Consider the following 19,845-nt stretch of genomic DNA (forward strand, 5'->3'; position numbering starts at 1 on the left):
GGAAGTACAAGTTGGCAACATAAAGAGATGGTCCGTACCCAACAGTGAGTATACAAGTGCTGTGGGGGGGTCATGGATTCTAATTCCAGCTCTGTAATTTGTCTGCTGTGTGACCCTGAGCAAGTCATTTAACTTCTCTGTGCCTCAGTTACCTCATCTGTAAAATGGGGATTGAGACTGTGAGCCCCGTGTGGGAAAAAGACTGTGCTCAACCTGATTTGTCTTGTATCTATCCTAGGGCTTAGAACAGTGTTTGGCACATAGTAAGCACTTAACAAATACCATAATTATTATTAATTATTATTCTAAGTCCTGGGGTAGACACAAGATAATCGGGTTGGACACTGTCCCTGACCCATATGGGGCTCACAGTCTCAACCCCCATTTTACAAATAAGGTAACTGAAGCCCAGAGAAGTTCGTTCATTCATTCATTCAGTCGTATTTATTGAGGGCTTACTGTGGGCAGACCACTGTACTAAACACTTGGGAAGTACCAGTCGGAAACATATAGAGATGATCCCTACCCAACAATGGGCTCACAGTCTAGAAGGGGGAGACAGACAACAAAACAAAACATGTAGATCGGTGTCAAAATAATCAGAACAAATAGAATTAAAGCTATATGCACATCGTTAACAAAATAAATAGAATAGTAAATATGTGCAAGTAAAATAGAGTAATAAATCTGTACAAATATAAGTGCAAGTGCTGTGGGGAGGGGAAGGAGGTAGGGTGGGGGGATGGGGAGGAGGAGAGGAAAAAGGGGGCTCAGTCTGGGAAGGCCTCCTGGAGGAGATGAGCTCTCAGTAGGGCTTTGAAGGGAGGAATAGAGCTAGATTGGCGGATGCGTGGAAGTGACTTGCCCACATTCACACAGCAGACAAGTGGCAGAGCTGGGATTAGACCCTATAACCTTTTGACTCCGAGGCCCAAGCTGTGGCCAGTAGGCCACTCTGCTTCCGGGGCAGGGAAAAACCAACTGCAAACAGGACAGCCAGTATGAAATTGCACCAATGTTCATCCTCCACCTAGCCCGAAGAGCAGAGAGAACTGGTCGGCTGGCCCAGACCTGAGATTGGACATGCCCAGAGGGTTCCCTGCCTACCAAGAGAACTCCCCTCCACAGAATGAAGATGCAGGGAGAAGGACCAAAGATTTCCCCTGTCTTAGCTGCCCTTGTGAAGTGAATTATGGGTCCTTCTGATCACAAATGGGGTCCCTAGAGCTCCTGGTCTGTGGTGTCCTGGAGACTTCAAGGCTTCAAGGCTGTCCATCACCTCGCTCCCTCCTACCTCACCTCCCTTCTCTCCTTCTCCATCCCAGCCCGCACCCTCCACTCTTCTGCCGCTAATCTCCTCACCGTGCCTCGTTCTCGCCTGTCCTGCCGTCAACCCCCGGCCCACGTCATCCCCCTGGCCTGGAATGCCCTCCCTTTGCCCATCCGCCAAGCTAGCTCTCTTCCTCCCTTCAAGGCCCTACTGAGAGCTCACCTCCTCCAGGAGGCCTTCCCAGACTGAGCCCCATCCTTCCTCTTCCCCTTATCCCCCTCTCCATCCCCCCCATCTTACCTCCCTCCCTTCCCCACAGCACCTGTATATATGTATATATGTTTGTACGTATTTATTACTCTATTTATTTAATTTACTTGTACATATCTATTCTATTTATTTTATTTTGTTAATATGTTTGGTTTTGATCTCTGTCTCCCCCTTCTAGACTGTGAGCCCACTGTTGGGTAGGGACCATCTCTATATGTCGCCAACTTGTACTTCCCAAGTGCTTAGTACAGTGCTCTGCACACAGTAAGCGCTCAATAAATACAACTAATTGATTGACTTATCACAGTTGTCAGTCAGTCAATCTTATTTATTGAGCACTTACTCTCTGTACAGTACTGTCCTAAGTGCTTGGGAGAGTACACTATAACAATATAATTGAAACACTCCCTGCCTCAAACGAGCTGACAGTCTACAGGGTCAACTGTCTTGGACCCTTTGCCTTGTTAAGGTGTGGAAATTCTGGATGAGCTTTGCTGCTCTCAATAGCAGCACGGAGGGCAACCTCAAAGCAGGGGCAGCAGAGAACCGGAAGGCCGTCAAAGGATCCGATTTTATCTTCCCTCCATTTTGCTCAGTTGCAAGCTTGCCCGGTGCCCTAATGATTTCTCTGGCCTCGTGCCTTTCACTGATGGAAAGAACACTGCACTGCAATCACGGGAAGATTATTGCCCATCATGCTGTTAGAGGAACTATTTACGGGGATTGACTTTTTTTTTAATTCTGCCTCTCTGTTTCATTGCTTCGCAACTCTCACGAGTCCGACAACTGGAAGCTCTCTGGCATTGTTGGGAGCTTAATTGTGGTACTTGTTAAGCTCTTAGAATGTGAGAATAAGCACTGGGGTAGATATAATATAATCAAGTCAGAGTCCCTGTCTCACATAAGCTCCCTAGGCTCCCAATTTAAGGGAGTGGGAGAACAAGAATTGAATCTCCAAACATTTCTACACATGTCATCATTGATAACTGCCTCTCCAGCATCAATCCCTCTCCTTCTCTACAGTCTCAGATTTCCCGCCTGCCTTCAGGACATCCCTGCTTGGATGATGACTCACGAACACCTCCAACTTATATCCAGAACAGAACTATTCCTCTTCCCACTCAAACCCTACCCTTCTCGTGAGTTTCCTATCTCTAGAAAACACCACCATGCTCCCTTGTCTCACAAGCCCTTAAACTTGTCGATATCCTTTTATCATTTCTATCATTCAACCCACAGATTCAACTGGTCGGCAAGTTCTGTCGGTTCGACCTTCACAACATCCTCCCTTTCCTTTCCAACTATACTGCTTCTATGCTGATACAAGCACCTATCATATTCTGCCTTGACTTCTATATCAGCCTACTTGCTGACCTCTTTACCATCTGTCTTTCCCTTCTCCAGTCCCGACTTCACTCAGCTGCTCAAGTCATTTTTCTAAGAATAGTTCAGTCCATATCTCCCTACTTCTCAAAACCGTCTAATAATACTTACACTTATTATGTGCTAGGTACTGTACTAAGCACTGGGATGGATACAAGCAAATTGGGCTTGACACAGTCTCCGTCCCACGTGGGACTCACAGTCTCAATCTCCATTTTACAGATGAGGTAACAGAGAAGTGAAGTGACTTGCCCAAGGTAGCTCAGCAGACAGATGGCAGAGCTGGGATTATAACCACTGCCCTTCCAACTACTAGGCCCATGCTGCTATCCACTATGCCGTGCTGCTTCTCATAGTCACCCAACCATCACCACCTAAAACAGGAATTCCTTACCTTCATTTCTAAGACACTCAACAGCTCATTCATTCATTCATTCATTCATTCAATCGTATTTATAGAGTGCTTACTGTGTGCAGAGCACTGTACTAAGGACTTGGGAAGTACAAGTTGGCAACATATAGAGATGGTCCCTACCCAACAGTGGGCTCACAGTCTAGAAGGGGGAGACAGAGAACAAAACAAAACATATTAACAAAAGAAAATAAATAGAATAAATATGTACAAATAAAATAGAGTAATAAATATGTACAAACATATATACATATATACAGGTGCTGTGGGGAGGGGAAGGAGGTTAGGCAGGTGGGATGGAGAGGGGGAGGAGAGGGAGAGGAAGGAGGGGGCTCAGTCTGGGAGGAGGGGGCTCAGTCTGAGTCAGTCAGTCTCAAACAGCTCTCCCCTGCCTGACCTTACCTAAAATCTCCTACTTCAACCTAACCTGCACATTTTACTCCCTCAACACCAACTTACTGTATCTCAAGCTCATCAACCCCTCGTCCACAACCTCCCTCTGTCCTGGAACTCCTCTCCCTTCATATCCAACAGACCACCACTCTCACTTTCAATGCCCTCACATTCATTCATTCATTCATTCAATTGTACTTATTGAGTGCTTACTATGTGCAGAGCACTGTACTAAGCACTTGGGAAGTACAAGTCGGCAACCTATAGAGATGGCCCCTACCCAACAACGGGCTCACAGTCTAGAAGGGGGAGACCTTTAAAACCATTAGGCATTAAACTTCTTCTGGTGCCACAGTCTCGCATCTGAAAAACGCTTATTACAAAGGCGGGTACTAGGAAGATTCAACGGTGGGATTTAAAAGGTTATCATATTTTTTCGGTAGCTTTCGCATGTTATTGCACTTTGGAGCTAAATGGAAAGGCCAGTTTAACACTGTGCACACTGAGACATCTGGCTTAAACTCCTACTACATTTTACGAGTTCGTATATTTTCGATTCCCTTCGAGGCCTACGCAAAGAATACTTTTTCCCTCCTTTCCCCACATCTCCCCTACAGGTTTTCCCTGCTTAAGCCATTTCTCCTACCTGCTCTCCCATCTATGACACCTATGCACTCAGATCATCATACCTTAAACCCCTGATAGTCACCCTGTCCTCAGCCCCACAGCACTTAAGTACACCTTCCTGCACTCAACCATTTATTTCCACTACCGTAAATTATTTTCCTGCCTGTCTCTCTCTTTAGACGGTTGGCATTTTAGGACATGGGATTGCGTCAACCAACTCTGTTGTGTTGTACTTTCCAAGGGCTAAATACAGTGCTCTATGCCTAGTAAGGTCTCAATAAATACCACTGATAGATTGATTTATTTTACAAATGAGGAAACTGAGGCACAGATAATTCAGTGTCTTGCCTAAGGTGACACAGCAGGCCGGTGGTGAAGCCTGGATAAGGACTTGTGTTTTCTGCCTCCCAACCCCAACTTTTTCAATTTGACCATGTTGCTCTTGGCAAGGAGAAAAGGATTGGCAGGGAGAGTAGCTTACGAATACCTCCCCTAATAAATTCTTCCATGAATTCATAGCGTAAATTTATTATAAACACTACTAATATAAACCCCAAGACAACAGAAATAATTTCCTGAGAATTAGTGAACATCTGAAAGGAAGAGAGGTATTCAATCAGTCAATCATATTTATTGAAGCAGCGTGGCTCAGTGGAAAAAGCATGGGCTTGTGAGTCAGAGGTCATGCGTTCTAATCCCGGCTCTCTCATGTGTCTGCTGTGTGACCTTGGGCAAGTCACTTAACTTCTCTGGGCCTCAGTTACCTCATCTTCTAGACTGTGAGCCCACTGTTGGGTAGGGACCATCTCTATATGTTGCCAACTTGTACTTCCCAAGTGCTTAGTACAGTGCTCTGCACACAGTAAGCGCTCAATAAATACAATTGAATGAATGAATGAATGACTCTGTAAAATGGAGATTAAGACTGCGAGCCCCATGTGGGACATGATCACCTTGTATCCTCCCAGGGCTTAAAACAGTGCTTTGTAGTAAGTGCTTAACAAATGCCACTGCTATTATTACTATTACTTAATGTTTACTGTGCAGAGCATTGTACTAAGTGCTTGGGAGAATACGATAAAACACAGTTGATAGACATGTTCCCTGCTCCTATTGGGTGCAACTTCTCACTGTCCTCCCTGCCTCCTGTCTGTCCCCATTCCAGTCCTCACTTCACTCTGTTACCCTGATCATGTAAAATAAAAAAAAATAAATAAAAAGATCCAGTCCATGTCTCCCTAGTCCACAAGAACCTCCATTGTTGCACAACCACCTCCACCAGGAGAAACTCCATATCACATGCTGGAAAACAACAAATCAGCTGGCCCCCTCCTACCTTACCTCATTGATTTTTACTACAACCCAGGTGGCATACTTTGTTGCACTAGTACTAATCTAATTACTGTATAGTATCTTATCTATCTCACTACCAACCCCTTCCCCTTGTCCTCTCTCTGATCTGGACCTCTCTCCCACTTCATATAGGACAGACCGTCACTCTCCCTGTCTCCAAAGCCTTATTAAAATCACCTCTCCCTTCTCAGTCCCTTTTGCAGGCTTCTCCTCTGCCTCCTTCCTTCTAACTTGGGGGGTCCCCTCAAGGTTCAGTTCTGGGGTCTTCTTCTATTCCCCATTGACATTCACCCTCTCAGAGAGCTCATTAGCTCTCGTGACTTCAACTTCATTCAGTCATTCATTCAATCAATCGTATTTATCAAGTGCTTACTGTGTGCAAAGCACTGTACTCAATGCTCAAGAGAGTACAACAACAAATAGACATACTCCCTGCCCACAACAAACTCACAGTCTAGAGGGGGAGACAGACATTAATATACACGAATAAATGAATAAATAAATAAACTTACAGATATGCATATAAGTTATGTGGGGATGGGAAGGAGGATGAATGAAGGAGCAAGTCAAGGTGACACAGAAGGGAGTGGGAGGAGAGCTCAACATGTCGAAGACTGAACTCCTTGTCTTCCCTCCCAAACCTTGCCCTCTCCCTGACTTTCCCATCTCTGTTGATGGCACTACCATCCTTCCCGTCTCACAAGCCCGCAACCTTGGTGTCATCCTCGACTCTGCTCTCTCATTCACCCCTCACATCCAAGCCGTGACCAAAACCTGCTGGTCTCAGCTCTACAACATTGCCAAGATCCGCCCTTTCCTCTCCATCCCAATCGCTACCCTGCTCATTCAAGCTCTCATCCTATCCCGTCTGGACTACTGCATCAGCCTTCTCTCTGATCTCCCATCCTCGTGTCTCTCTCCACTTCAATCCATACTTCATGCTGCTGCCCGGATTATCTTTGTCCAGAAACGCTCTGGGCATATCACTCCCTTCCTCAAAAATCTCCAATGGCTACCAATGAATCTGCGCATCAGGCAGAAACTCCTCACCCTGGGCTTCAAGGCTGTCCATCACCTCGCCCCCTCCTACCTCACCTCCCTTCTCTCCTTCTACTGCCCGGCCCACACCCTCCGCTCCTCCACCGCTGATCTCCTCACCGTACCTCGCTCTTGCCTGTCCCGCCATCGACCCCCGGCCCACGTTATCCCCCGGGCCTGGAATGCCCTCCCTCTGCCCATCCGCCAAGCTAGCTCTCTTCCTCCCTTCAAGGCCCTGCTGAGAGCTCACCTCCTCCAGGAGGCCTTCCCAGACTGAGCCCCTTCCTTCCTCTCCCCCTCGTCCCCCTCTCCTTCCCCCCCATCTTACCTCCTTCCCTTCCCCACAGCACCTGTATATATGTATATATGTTTGTACATATTTTTTTACTCTATTTATTTATTTATTTATTTATTTTATTTGTACATATCTATTCTATTTATTTTATTTTGTTAGTATGTTTGGTTTTGTTCTCTGTCTCCCCCTTTTAGACTGTGAGCCCACTGTTGGGTAGGGACTGTCTCTATATGTTGCCAATTTGTAGTTCCCAAGCACGTAGTACAGTGCTCTGCACACAGTAAGCGCTCAATAAATATGTTTGATGATAATGAGGACAGTCGGGGAAGGATTCTTGGAGGGTATCAGCCTTCAATAAGGTTTTGAAGTGGAAGAGAGCAATCAAACTACCATTCTTTATGTGAATCATTCCCAAATTTACCTCTCCAGCCCTGACCATTCTCCTCTGCAGTTTTGCATTTCCTCCTGGCTTCAGGACATCCCTATCAGGATGTCCTCCTGGCACTGAAAACTAAATAGGTCCAAAGTAGAACTCCTCATCTTCCGTCACAAACTCTATCTTCCCTGTGCCTTTCCCATCACTGTAAACAACACTATCCTCCCTGTCTCAAATAATGTGTGTAACCGTGGCATTCTCTTCAACTCATATCTCTCAATCAATCCACATATCCAATCTGTCATCAAATCCTGTGGGTTCTACCTTCACAACATCACTAAATTCCACCCCCAACCCCTGCCATCCAAACTGCTACCGATCAAAGCACTTATCAAATATTACCTTGACTACGGCATTGACCTTCTCACTGACCACCCTACTTCAGGTTTCTCCCCTGATTCCACCACATAGTTCACTCAGCTGCCCAGAACATATTTCTTAAAAGTATTTAGTCCATGTTTCCCCTGTCCTCAAGAATCTTCAGCGTTTGCCCATCTACTTCTGCACCAAACTTCTTACCATAGGCTATGAAGCATTCAGTCAGCTTACCCCTTCCTAGAAACAACTTGGCTTAGTGGAAAGAGCCCAGGCTTGGGAGTCAGAGGTCGTGGGTTTTAATCCCAGCTCCACCACTTGTCAGCTGTGTGACTTTCGTGGGTTCTAAATCCGGCTCCACCACTTGTCAGCTGTGTGACTTCGGGCAAGTCACTTAGTTTCTCTGTGCCTCAGTTACCTCATCTGAAAAATGGGGATTAAGACTGTGAGCCCCACGTGGGACAACCTGCTTACCTTGTATCTACTCCAGAGCTTAGAACAGTAAAGTACTTAACACTTAACAAATGCCATCATTACTATTATTATTATTACCTTCTCTCTCAGATTTCCTACTACGATCCCTAAGCTGCATATTTTGCCCCTCTGTATCTCCACCTTGTCTACCCCACCACCAATTCCTTTCCTCTAAGGGGAACTCCCTCTCCTCCATATACAACAAATCACTATTCTCTCTACCTTCAAAGCTTTATTCAAATCACATCTCCTCCATGAGGCCTTCACCGGTTAAGTACTCTTTTCTCTTACTTAGAGAAGCAGTATGGCTTAGTAGAAAAAGCACGGGGTTGGGAGTCAGAGGTCATGGGTTCTAATCCTGGCTCTGCCACTTATCAGCTGTGTGACTTTGGTCAAGTCACTTAACTTCTCTGGACCTCAGTTATCTCATCTGTAAAATGGGGATTAAGACTGTAAGCCCCATCTGAGACAACCTGATTACCTTGTATCTACCCCAGTGCTTAGAACAGTGCTTGGCACATAGTAAGCACTTAACAAATACCATCATTATTATTATTTTTACTTCTCCCTTCCGCATCTCCTATGCACTTAGATCTCTAGGCTTCAAGCACACGATTGTCATACACCCTCAGCACGACAGCATTTATGTACGTATCCCTAATGTATTTATATTAATGTTTCTCTCCCCCAGTAGACTGTAAACTATTTGAGGGTAAGGAATATGTCTACCACCTCTGTTGTATTTATCATTCCCTCAATCAATCAATCGATGGTACTTATTGAGCGCTAAATAAATACCATCAATGAACAGATTGATCCAACCTTCCATCCATCCAACCATCCATCCATCTTTTCATCTCTCAAGTTGTTTTCTATATCAAGCTCACTGAAAAAGTATTTTTATTGGCTTGGTGATGACTTTGAAAGTGTCATAGGCTGAGTGAGCAGTCTTCTACCTAATGCAAGAGTTAGGGGAGAGAGGAGAAGAGGAAGAGGGAAAACAGGATAGAAGAGGGAGAGGGAGCTGGATAAACATGAAATCTTTGTGCTATCAGGTTTCCAGAGAGAAGAAAGGCAGAGCTGGCCCTGTGGGATTAATCTCGGCTCAGGTAGAGAGGAAATGGAGGAGAAGGGGGCTCCCATAGAGTGGGGGAAAGAACCATAGTGGTAAAAGCACTCAGGCGCTGATGGGGAATTTCCACTGGTGACTAGCAAAAATGTGGATGCTAATTAGAAAGGGAGAAAAAAAATGCAGACCACTTGGGTTCCTTTTATTTTTTGTCAAGACATATTCCAGGGTTGTTGTTTTTCTTCAAAACCACACGACACTGTTTCAGCGGAGCAAGTAGCTTGCCCTAGCTATTCAAGGCCACAGTCCCAAGTGCCTCCCTCCCAGGGCAATAAATTTAATAGGCTGCATCAAGCCAAGGCCATGAATGCAAACTATGTTAGATAAAAAGAATCTGCAGCACAAGGAATTTTGCCTGACTATTTCAAAACAAGCCATTCACAGCTATTCAACCTCACCCTTAGCACTTACATATTTCACTCTAATCCTCGGCCTTTATATACCTATGCATATTATATTTGTGCATTTATTTATATATTTAATTACCTTTTCAGCTATTTCATAAATGAGTCAAAATATTTATTGTGCACTTACCCTTTGTAGAACGCTGTACAAACACTTGGGAGAGTATATGGGACACGAACTGTGCCCAACCTGATTATCGACCCCAGTACTTGGAACAGTGCCTGGCACATAGTAAGCGCTTAACAAATACCATAAAAAATATCAATAATACACCTGATCCCTGACCTCAAGGAACTTCAAATATCCTGATATAATCGTAATATTTCCAGTCTTCAAATAGGAAGGAGAACAACAATAATGACAACAATAATAATAATAATAATATCTGATAAGCATTGACTATGTGCCAAGCACCACACTAAGAGCTGACTTAGATACAAGATAATCAGGTCACAATCCCTCTCCCACATGAAGTTCATTAATTCATTTTCATATTTACTGAGCGCTTACTGTGTGCAGAGCACTGTACTAAGCACTTGGGAGAATATAATACGACAACAAAGAGATGAGCTCCATGTCCTTAGGGGGAGGGAGAACAGGTATTTCATCCCACTTTACAGATAAGGAAACTGGGGCACAGAAGAGTTAAGTGACTTGGGTAAAATTGCATAGCAGGCAAGTGGAGGCTTCAGGATTAGAACCCAGATCTCCTGATTCTCAGGTCCTTGCTCTTTCTACTGGAGCTACATTGCTTATATACTCCCTGCTGTATCATTTTTTTTTTACTTCCTGTTCACACTGTTTGTTAATCATTGCTGCATATTCATTAATTCACTCATTCAATCGTATTTATTGAGCGCTTACTGTGTGCAGAGCACTGTACTAAGCGCTTGGAAAGTACAATCTGGCAACAGATAGAGACTGTCCCTACCCAACAACAGGCTCATAGTCTAGAAGTGGGGGAGACAGACAACAAAATAAAACAAGAAGATAGGTGTCCATACCATCAAAATAGATACATAGAATTATAGATATATACATATCATTAATAAAATCAATAGAGTAATAAATATGAACAAATATACACAAGTGCTGTGGGGATGGGAAGGGCAGAGGGAGGGAGTTGGGGTGGTGGGGAGGGGAGGAGGAGCAGAGGAAGAAGGGGGGACTCAGTTTTGGAAGGCCTCCTGGAGGAGGTGAGCTCTCAGGAGGGCTCTGAAGGGAGGAAGAGAGCTATCTTGGCGGATGTGAGGAGGGAGGGCATTCCAGGCCAGGGGAAGGACGTGGGCCTGGCGTCGTCAGCGGGACAGGGGAGAATGCGGCACAGTGAGGAGGTTAGCGGCAGAGGAACAGAATGTGTGGGCTGGACTGGAGAAGAGCAGGGAGATGAGGTAGGAAGGGGCGAGGTGAAGTAAAGCCTTGAAGCCAATAGTGAGGAGTTTTTCCTTCATGTGAAGGTAGATTGTAAACTCCTTGTGGGCAGGGATCACATCTTGTGCTTCTGCTGTACCTTCGCAAGTGCATCACACTCCACAGATGCCTAATAAATCCCCCCGATCATACCAGAAAATAAATCCAGGAAGCCAAAGTAGATGTCATGTCTACTAACTCCATAGTATTGTTCTCTCCCAAACATCTCACAAAGTGCTCCACATACAGTTAGTGCTCAGTAAATACCATCAGTTGATTGACTGAAACTCATATGTAGGCCAAGGATATATCTCTTAAACCAAACGCCAGGTAAGGATTTCTTTCCACAGATTTTTAAGTTATGGTAGGGTTGGTGTGAACAGACTAACTAGCCGGTGATTTAGAGAAGCAGCGGAGTTTAGTGGCTAAAGCCCAGTCCTGGGAGTGAGAAGGTCATGGGTTCTAATCCTGACTTCCCCACTTGTCATATGTGCAACACTGGGCAAGTCACTTCACTTCATGTGCCTCAGTTACCTTATCTTTAAAATAGGAATTGAGACCGTTGAGCCCCACATGGGTCAGGGACCGTGTCCAACTTGATTTGCTCAGTACAGAGTCTAGCACATAGTAAGCATTTAACAAATACCGCCATTACTATCATTACCTGCAGAGAGCAGAAGGTTTGAGTAAACGGCTTCATTCTGACCAGGTAAGATGCGACTATGATGGCAGATGAGTAGTGAGTATAGTAATGACACCGGACTGTAAGATCTCCTGTAGATCAGACACAAAGAATTAGGTTTCAAGAGCTTTACTCACTCGCTATGCATTAAAGGAAAGGAGACACCACAGCTACTACTTACCAGGAAAGAACGAGCAACAAGAACTAACATTAAAAAGTCTTAAGAAAAAACACTGGAGAAAACACAAATGCTACACGATTTTACCTAGTTGGTAGCAATTGTGATTCCAGAATTCAAGAGACATTATATGCCACTGGCAAATGAGCACCATTTTAGAAATGGGGAAACTGAGGCAACCAGAGGTTTAGTGAGGTGGCTTAAAAGTCAATTGGTGTGACTCGAACAAAGCCCAGGCCGTGTGATGTTCAGGGCCGGTTCTCTGGACCTTCAGAAGCAGCACGGCCTGGTGGTTAGAGTACAGGCCTGGAAATCAGAATGAGAAGCCCGGTGGCTCAGTGGAAGGAGCCTGGGCTTTGGAGTCAGAGGTCATGGATTCAAATTCCAGCTCCACCAATTGTCAGCTGTGTGACTTTGGGCAAGTCACTTCACTTCTCTGTGCCTCAGTTACCTATCTGTAAAATGGGGATTAAGATTGTGAGCCCCCCGTGGGACAACCTGATCACCTTGTAACCTCCCCAGCGCTTAGAACAGTGCTTTGCACATAGTAAGTACTTAACAAATGCCACCATTATCATTATTATTATTATTAAAACTGCGAAGTCAGGATGAAGACTGTGAGCCCCATGTGGAACAGGGACTGTGTACAACCCAATTAGCTCCTATCCACTCAAGCGATTAATACAGTGCCTGGCATATAGCCAGCCCTTAACAAATATCAGTATTGTTATTATCATGATTATTTTTATTTTTATTATTCATCCCTGCAACTCTCCATCATAACAGTGAAATACTGGGGCACAAGGGAGGATAAATCAGTTATTGAAGATGGAGCCCTAATTAAAGCAAGGAGATTTTGTGCCTTGCCAGACCACAGTGTTCAATTGGTGGAGGGAGAAATTCTGGGCAAGCGGTACTCAGTATCATGGTGGAGTCCACAATTCTTCCAACTGGCCCACTATTCTTTCACCCAGGCCCTTCCATCATCATCATCAATCGTATTTATTGAGCGCTTACTGTGTGCAGAGCACTGTACTAAGCGCTTGGGAAGTACAAGTTGGCAACATATAGAGACAGTCCCTACCCAACAGTGGGCTCACAGTCTAAAAGGGGGAGACAGAGAAGAAAACCAAACATACTAACAAAATAAAATAAATAGAATAGATATGTACAAGTAAAATAAATAAATAAATAGAGTAGTAAATATGTACAAACATATATACATATATACAGGTGCTGTGGGGAAGGGAAGGAGGTAAGATGGGGGGATGGAGAGGGGGACAAGGGGGAGTCCCTCAGAAGAATCGGTGTGGCCTAGTGGAAAGAGCATGGGCCTTGGAGGGGTCTAAGGACCTGAATTCTAATCCTGGTTCCACCATTTGCCTTCTGTGAGACCTTGGGAAAGTTACTTAAATTATCTGTTAAGGGCTTAGCACAGTGCTTTGTGCACAGTAAGCACTCAATAAATAAGAATGACTGACAATGATTGAACCTGTGCCTCAGTTTCAATTATGGCTTAGGGGAAAGAGCCCAGGCTTCGGAGTCAGAGGCCATGGGTTCTAACCCAGGCTCCACCACTTGTCTGCTGTGTGACCTTGGGCAAGTCACTTCACTTCTCTGGGCCTCAGTTCCCTCAGCTGTAAAATGGGGATTAAGACTGTGAGCCCCAAGTGGGATGACAAACTGATTACCTTGTATCTACCCCAGCGCTTAGAACAGTGCTTGGAACATAGTAAGCGCTTAACAAATACCACTATTATTATCATTATCTATAAAATGGGGAGTCATTAACTGTTCTCTTGTTTACTTAGACTATGAGCCCTGTGTGGGTAAGGGGGGATTTTGTCTGACTAAATTACCTTGTATCTACCTATCACTTGGCACATAGTAAGGGCTTAACAAATACCACAATCATTATTATTATTATTTTTATCATTATTATTTGGGCAGGGAACATGTCTGCCAACTCTGCTGTGTTGTACTCACCCAAGTGCTTAGTATAGCACTTATATATTTATCTGTAAATTCATTTATTTGCATTGATGTCCATCTCCCCGCCTCTAGACTAAATGATTTCATTGTGGGGAGGGATTGTCACTGTTTATTACAGTATTGTTCTTTTTCAAGCACTTTGTAGTAGGCTTACTGTGTACGTATACTGTGTACGCTCTTCACACAGTAAGCACTTAATAAAGACAACTGAATGAAGTGCTCTGTAGACAGTAAGTGCTCAATATTTATGATTGTTTGATATTTTAGGAATGGCTCCAGGAGATAGTTGCTGTACCATTTTTGACTTGAATCTTCCTTTGCTGGGAACAGACCACTGAAGGTGAGGATGAATACAATTGTGGTTCGTTACCCACATTAATTTTACTCTATTTTCTATATCGGGAGACCGGGCCCCGATCTGATTATGCCAATTTCAACAAATGTACTTGCCAGCTAGATTTTCAACCCAATGCACTAGAACTTGTCTTGGACCATAAATAAAGTAGAGTTATTCTCCTACATTTATCTCTGCTGCAGGATGAGGTGGCTTCATGGTTGTCCTCAATCACTTAGCAATCTGGTAGCTGGAATTGAGCTTCAGAGCTGTTAAGCGCTTTGTACAGTGCTCTGCACACAGTAAGCACTCAATAAATATGATTGTATGAAAGAATGAGCTGTTCTGTCTCTAGGTAGTATTTGCTAGGCTATGTGAAATGGTACCAGCCTTATTGATTTGTGGCAAAGAAAGTTGGGGATGATTTCGTCAATATAGGCAGATAATAATAATAATAATATTTTTTAAAGGCATTTATTAAGCACTTACTATGTGCAAAGGTATTTGTTAAGCACTTACTATGTGCCAAGTACTGTTCTAAGCACTGGGGTAGGTACAAGGTATTCAAGTTGTCCCATATAGGGCTCACCGTCTTAATCCCCATTTTACAGATGAGGTAACTGAGGCACAGAGATGTGAAGTGACTTCCCCAAAGTCACACAGCTGGCAAGTAGCAGAGCTGGGATTAGAACCCACGACCTCCGACTCCCAAGCCCGGGTTCTTTCCACTAAGCCACGGTGCTTCTATTTAAAGCCATTCCATCCCACACTCCACATTAAGCATTATTTCCTTGTCCATATAACTAGACTTTAGTCACATTTCTTCACTAGATGCCAATACGCAGGGCTTTAATGTATGAAACCAGATTCCACTCACCTTCACTTTTTTCAACGTCTTTATATCTCTGCGTGAACTTCAATTTCCTTTCTTTGGTCTGGGCCCCCATAGGCTTTGAGAGGTCCCGAAAAGTCCTGGGATTCATGAAGTTCAAAGTCTGGAAAGGAGATGTGGCAATTGATACTCCCCATGAAGACCTGCTGGTGCCCTATGGCAAACTCAGGGAGGTTATGCTGCTTTGTTTTATTGTCCCGGTTATTACTTTATTGTCATTTGTTTTCACCCCCACTGGTGATTAAACCAGTTTGCATCTTGATCTGATAGGGTTTTATGTCTAAGGAGTTAGTGACCCCACAAGACCTAAGAAGAGAGGGACAGGGAAGGAGAAGAGCAAGAAAATCCAAATGACCAGAATCATTTTGGGGATGATCCAAATTAAAAAAAAAAAAAATACAATAATGAAATAATGTCCAGCTGCTTGAGCAAAAGTGTTTTTAAAATCGTCCTTTTAACAGCGCTTGGGCATATGGTCTAGAGTGAGGAGGATTTGATTGATTTATTGATTCAGTTGATCTCTGATATGAAGTTTGTTCCTTTGCCAGAGTCTTGTTGAGACAAGGGAACCCATTAGTCAGAGTTGGGCCAGAATTAATCTGTGGAGCAGCTCAGTTCACTTAGGCAGTAGTACAAAAGGTAAATACTTTACCTTGATAACATCTTACCTTTGAGGTATAATCAGCAAGAATCCAAGGGAACACAGGATACTGCATATAATCATTATAAGTCCGGCCAGCCAGGGTGTTTAAGTACATGAGGTATTCAAAATTACTGATATCTCTTTTCTGTTATGTAAAAAAAAAAATTTAAATCATTAGCGATTGTTACTGCACCCCATTTCAAGAGATACAGCCAATTTTACCAGTTATTAAATAAGAAAAAAAAATTATCAATGCCCTATGAATGAATGAAAATAAATCTTCTGATTAAAAGAAAAGATGGAGGAGAGACTTATTTCCAAATGATACAGATGATATACTGATGCAATCTTCCAGTTCTATAGGGTTGCAAAAAAAATACTCTTTATAATGTATTGTAGTCAAAAATTATATGTCTAGGCATTACCAAGTTCTACTTTTAGGGCAACATGTGAAGCAGCGTGGCTCAATGGAAAGAGCACGGGCTTTGGAGTCAGAGGTCATGGGTTCAAATCCCAGCTCTGCCACTTGTCAGCTGTGTGACTTTGGGCAAGTCACTTAACTTCTCTGTGCCTGAGTTACCTCATCTGTAAAATGGGGATGAAGACTGTGAGCTCCACGTGGAACAACCTGATCACCTTGTATCCTCCCCAGTGCTTAGAACACTGCTTTGCACATAGTAAGGACTTAACAAATGCCATTATTATTATTATAATGATTATGGTATTTGTGAAGCACTAACTACGTGCCAGGCAGTGTACTAAGTGCTGTGGTGGATAAAAACAAATTCGTTCATTCATTCATTCAATCATATTTATTGAGCACTTACTGTGTGCAGAGCACAGTACTAAACGCTTGGGAAGTACAAGTTGGCAACATATAGAGATGGTCCGTACCCAAGAATGGGCTCACATTCTAGAAGGGGGAGACAGACAACAAAAAAATATGTAGACAAGTGAGGTTGGATACAGTCTTTGTCCCTCATGGGGTTCACAATCTCAATCTCCATTTGACAGATGAGGTAACTGAGGTACGGAGAAGTGAAGTGAGGGGACACAGCGAAGTGACAGAGCAAGGGTCAGAACTCATGACCCATACTCTTTCCACTAGGGCATGCTGCTTTGACTATAATATTCATTCAATCGTATTTACTGAGTGCTTACTGTGTGCAGAGCACTGTACTAAGCGCTTGGGAAGTACAATATCACAGATTTAAAGGCTATCACTAAGACTTCACAAGAATCTCTTGATTTCTCTAGGCCACCGTTTCCTTCTAGGTTTTACCTTTCTGCCTGTCTTTTAAAGAGTTATAAATAGTAATGAATGCTAATGCTAGAAGCAGGTTATGGCAGCATCGCTTAATGGCTAGAGCATGGTCCTGGGAGTCGGAAGGAGCTTTGCCACATGTCTTAAGAGAAGCAGCGTGGCTCATTGGAAAGAGCACGGGCTTTGGAGTCAGAGGTCGTGGGTTCGAATCCCGGCTCCGCCACATGTCTGCTGTGTGACCTTGGGCAAGTCACTTAACTTCTCTGAGCCTCAGTTCCCTCTTCTGTAAAATGGGAATTAAGACTGCGAGCCCCACGTGGGACAACTTGATCACCTTGTATCCCCCCAGCGCTTAGAACAGTGCTCTGCACATAGGAAGCGCTTAACAAATGCCATCATTATTATTATTATGTCTGCCGGGTGACCTTGGGCAAGTCACTTCACTTCTCGGGGCCTCAGTTACCTCATGTGTAAAATGGGAATTAAGAGTGTGAGTTCCATGTGGGACAGCGTCTGTGTCCAACCTGATTAAGTTGTATTTCCCATAGTGTTTAGAACAGTGCTTGGCACATAGAAAGCACTTACCAAGTACTATTATTATTACAAATTAAATTCATCCCAGTTCTCTCAATCAAATATACAGGGAAAAGAGGTCGTATTTGGGTGGGGCGAGGGCCTCTATATTTCATTCATTCATTCATTCAATCATGTTTATTGAGCGCTTACTGTGTGCAGAGCACTGTACTAAGCGCTTGGGTAGTCCAAGTTGGCCACATATAGACATGGTCCCTACCCAACAGCGGGCTCACAGTCTAGAAGGGGGAGACAGACAACAAAACAAAACAATTTAACAAAATAAAATAAATAGAATAGTAAATATGTACAAGTAAAATAGAGTAATAAATCTGTACAAACATATATATATATATATATATATATATATATATATATATATATACAGGTACTGTGGGGAGGGGAAGGAGGTAAGGCCGGGGGATGGGGAGGGGGAGGAGGGGGAGAGGAAGGAGGCACACTTGAAGGGTTGGGAAGAAAAGAACACTATGGTGCTCTGCATACAGGAAGCACTCAATAAATACAATTGAATGAATGAATGAATGGACAGAAAAGGCATAGCCCTCTTCAGTGCATACACTTTGCCAGTGTATTTTTTTTTTTTTTTTGGCATTCTTGCATGGATCAACTAGACGGAAGATCTAGAACCATTTAGATATGCAACGCCCGAGGGAACAGTCTCAGTAATAATAATAATAATAATTGCATTTGTTAAGTGCTTACTATATGCAAAGCACTGTTCTAAGCGCTGGGGAGGATACAAGGTGATCAGGTTGGCCCACGTGGGGCTCACAGTCTTAATCCCCATTTTACAGATGAGGTAACTGAGGCACAGAGAAGTCAAGTGACTTGCCCGAAGTCACACAGCTTCGGCAGAGTCGGGATTTGAACCCATGACCTCTGACTCCCAAGCCCGTGCTCTTTCCATTGAGTCATGCTGCTTCTCTACTTTTCAGTACTTCTGCTCTTAAGACAGAAGCCATTTAACAGTGTCAGGACCTCAAAGAACTTTAGAAGATGGGGAGAGCTTGGATCGTCACTGTTGAACTCTGGACAACCTGGGCACTTAGAAGCTTGTCAACAGATTTGCTCTGTCGTTTTCTGGTTGTATTAAATCTCTCATGTGCCCATCACCATGTCACCACTTCAGTTCCCTTATAAATCCCCTGAGGGTCAGGGATCGGGTCTTGTTCAACATTTATTGCATTTTTTTCCCACTGTGCTCAATGAAAACCACAGACTGAACGAGTGGATGAATCAAGTTTCAAAGGCACAGATCAACTTCCCCTTTGTACCCTGGTCTAAAAACTATGCTTGGCCCCCTAACTCATTTTATAAATAATTTGTGTACCCAGAATCATCACCGAAAAGAATTGTGCTGGGTCTAAATTGGATTTCCTCAAGGGTGAACTGGTTTTCTCTCCTACAAACTCTTTGGTGGGCACCAATTGGGATTTTTTCAGGTTTGAACTGTTTTTTCTTCCCTACAAGCTCTTGGGAGTCATCCACCGATGGTACCAAAATCACTGTACCTGCCATTTCTGCAGCATCGTCTTTTCCGAGCCTGGGACTTTCCTGAAAGACAGACAGAGGTTTATGGTCACCACATGTGTAAGCCACCAAAGGTTCACAAAGAAATGACCCGGTGACTTTCATTGTTCTCTTCCATGAACGACTTCTAGCCATCCTCCTTGACTGATTCTCTTATGGTAAATACTCCCATCCCTCCCAGGTTCTAATCCTGGCTCTGCCACTTTGCTGTGTGACCTTGGACAAGTCGTTTAACTTCTCTGAGTCTCAGTTACTTCATCTGTAAAATGAGGATTAAGAATGTGAGCCCTATGTGGGAAAGTCCAAGCTGACTGGCTTGACTCTACCCCTGAACTTAGAACAGTGTTTGACACACAGTAAGTGCTTATGAATACCATCATTATTGTCATTATTATCCTCCTCTTTCTTTGCTCCATCTCTCTCTCTCTCTCTCTCTTTCTTCACTCTCTCTCTCTTTCTTCACTCTTTCTTATTTCCCGAAGAAAGTCCAGCAGATTGCAGTACCAGGTCATTCTCCTGAAATCTG

The 19,845-nt window shown here is 43.8% G+C and overlaps 1 protein-coding gene across 1 annotated transcript in view; it reads right to left on the reverse strand.

Moving 5' to 3' along the window:
• Positions 1–19,845, reverse strand: part of WDFY4 (WDFY family member 4) — a 442,717-nt gene that overhangs the window by 84,300 nt on the left and 338,572 nt on the right. The window contains exons 47-50 of the mRNA XM_038744298.1: positions 19,301–19,343; positions 15,957–16,076; positions 15,274–15,391; positions 11,875–11,984 (exon numbers count right to left, since the gene is read on the reverse strand). Of these exons, the coding sequence (XP_038600226.1) occupies positions 11,875–11,984; positions 15,274–15,391; positions 15,957–16,076; positions 19,301–19,343 (391 nt within the window). The remainder of the gene's footprint in view (positions 1–11,874; positions 11,985–15,273; positions 15,392–15,956; positions 16,077–19,300; positions 19,344–19,845) is intronic.

This window comes from Tachyglossus aculeatus, chromosome 3 (assembly GCF_015852505.1).
Source record: "Tachyglossus aculeatus isolate mTacAcu1 chromosome 3, mTacAcu1.pri, whole genome shotgun sequence".
Classification (NCBI taxonomy): domain Eukaryota; kingdom Metazoa; phylum Chordata; class Mammalia; order Monotremata; family Tachyglossidae; genus Tachyglossus; species Tachyglossus aculeatus.